We start from the raw sequence: 1,481 nt of genomic DNA on the forward strand, positions 1-1,481 counted from the left end.
ATTTACAACAAAAATCTTTTTATGACCCATTAAAAGATAAATTACTTTCACCCGAAATACTACTTATTTGTAATTAATTTTTTTATATTAATAATTCTTAATAAATTACAATGAAACACATTTGATCAGACATGTTTGTTAATCGAGCATTCTTTATGTTTGGATTATTATTTACACTACCAGTAAGAATGTAACTTATTTAACACATTTAACCATGTCTACATCCATTTCACAGAATTCCTTATCTTCCCCTGAAAATCAGAGCTGGAAATATGGAAAAATCTAGCTCATAAGCAATTAAAAGATGTCATGTGATATTGTTTGTTATTATTTTTGTAGGTCAGACCACCTGTACGTTTTCTTCATCCAGTGGAGCCCAGATGTTTTTGGGGATGGAGTAGGAAGCATCAGCCGTGATCCTGGCTTCATCGTGGTGAAGAAAATCGAGGAGTCTGAGGCAAACGAGGAGCAGCAAACAGTAGACATTTCAGCTAAAGAGTGGGAGGTACTGTACGACCTGTCCAGCCTACACGTCAGGATTGATATCATATCTGTGATTTACGCTCGTGTCTGTATTCTGTGTGTTGATATGCACTGTATTTGATTCAGATATTTTCTCTTTATTGTATTTGCACCTGTCTGTTTGCTTTTATTGTCTGTTTCTATGTTCCAGGTTTCTGGAAGTGTCTTTATTGTGTTCCCCGCACTTCATACACCTTCATGCACCAGTCATGCGTTGTTGTCAGAGCTCCTGTATTTGATCTTGCTAAATGTTTCTCAGACTGGGTTGTTTCGGTGAACCCAAGATGCATTGTGCACTGTGAGCTTGCAGCTGGTGTTTTGCATGAGTGTGCAATTGTTTTATTATTTTATTTGTTTTGTTTTTCCAAGAAAGAGGCACATGTATGCAGTTTATGCATGCATGGATCCCTCAGTCGTGTCTAAAAAGGCATGGTTTAGCCTAACTATGTCATGCCCGAATGAGATACAAGCAAATCATGCCTACAGGTGCAAGTGTTGTTACCTGATGTATTCTGCGTGGTGTGTCTTTTATAAAGCTCCGTTTGAATGTTTTACTGATTGAATAATACCGTATGATATTTCCTCGCATGTTATTGTGTTCTGGTTCCCGCAATGAAACCAATCTGTGGCACTGAGAAACCGATACTACGACCGCGGCGACATTTAAATTTGACTTTAAATTAATGATGTAGGGAACAAAATAGACTGATTTGTTATTCGGGAACTGGAGGATCTTTACAAAGCCACATGATCTTTTGATATGAATAAGTAAAATTTACTTTCTCTGATCATGGCCGCTGGGGTGGCGTGAGTCATGAAGTTTTTTTGCACGATGTAGAGGGCAAAAAACTTTTGGGAAATATATAAATATATTTGTAAGCATTTTCAGTATTGTTCTCAAATAAAAAAAAATTATTTATAATAAATACGTAAAAAAAAACGTATAATATGATGATTAA

At 36.1% G+C, this 1,481-nt stretch overlaps 1 protein-coding gene across 2 annotated transcripts in view; it reads left to right on the forward strand.

Moving 5' to 3' along the window:
* Positions 1 to 1,481, forward strand: part of LOC122360227 (oxidation resistance protein 1-like) — a 47,284-nt gene that overhangs the window by 35,012 nt on the left and 10,791 nt on the right. For both annotated transcript variants that reach the window (XM_043260648.1, XM_043260647.1), the window contains one exon: positions 340 to 505. In XM_043260648.1, the coding sequence (XP_043116583.1) occupies positions 340 to 505 (166 nt within the window). The remainder of the gene's footprint in view (positions 1 to 339; positions 506 to 1,481) is intronic.

This window comes from Puntigrus tetrazona, chromosome 16, assembly GCF_018831695.1.
Source record: "Puntigrus tetrazona isolate hp1 chromosome 16, ASM1883169v1, whole genome shotgun sequence".
Taxonomy (NCBI): Eukaryota; Metazoa; Chordata; class Actinopteri; order Cypriniformes; family Cyprinidae; genus Puntigrus; species Puntigrus tetrazona.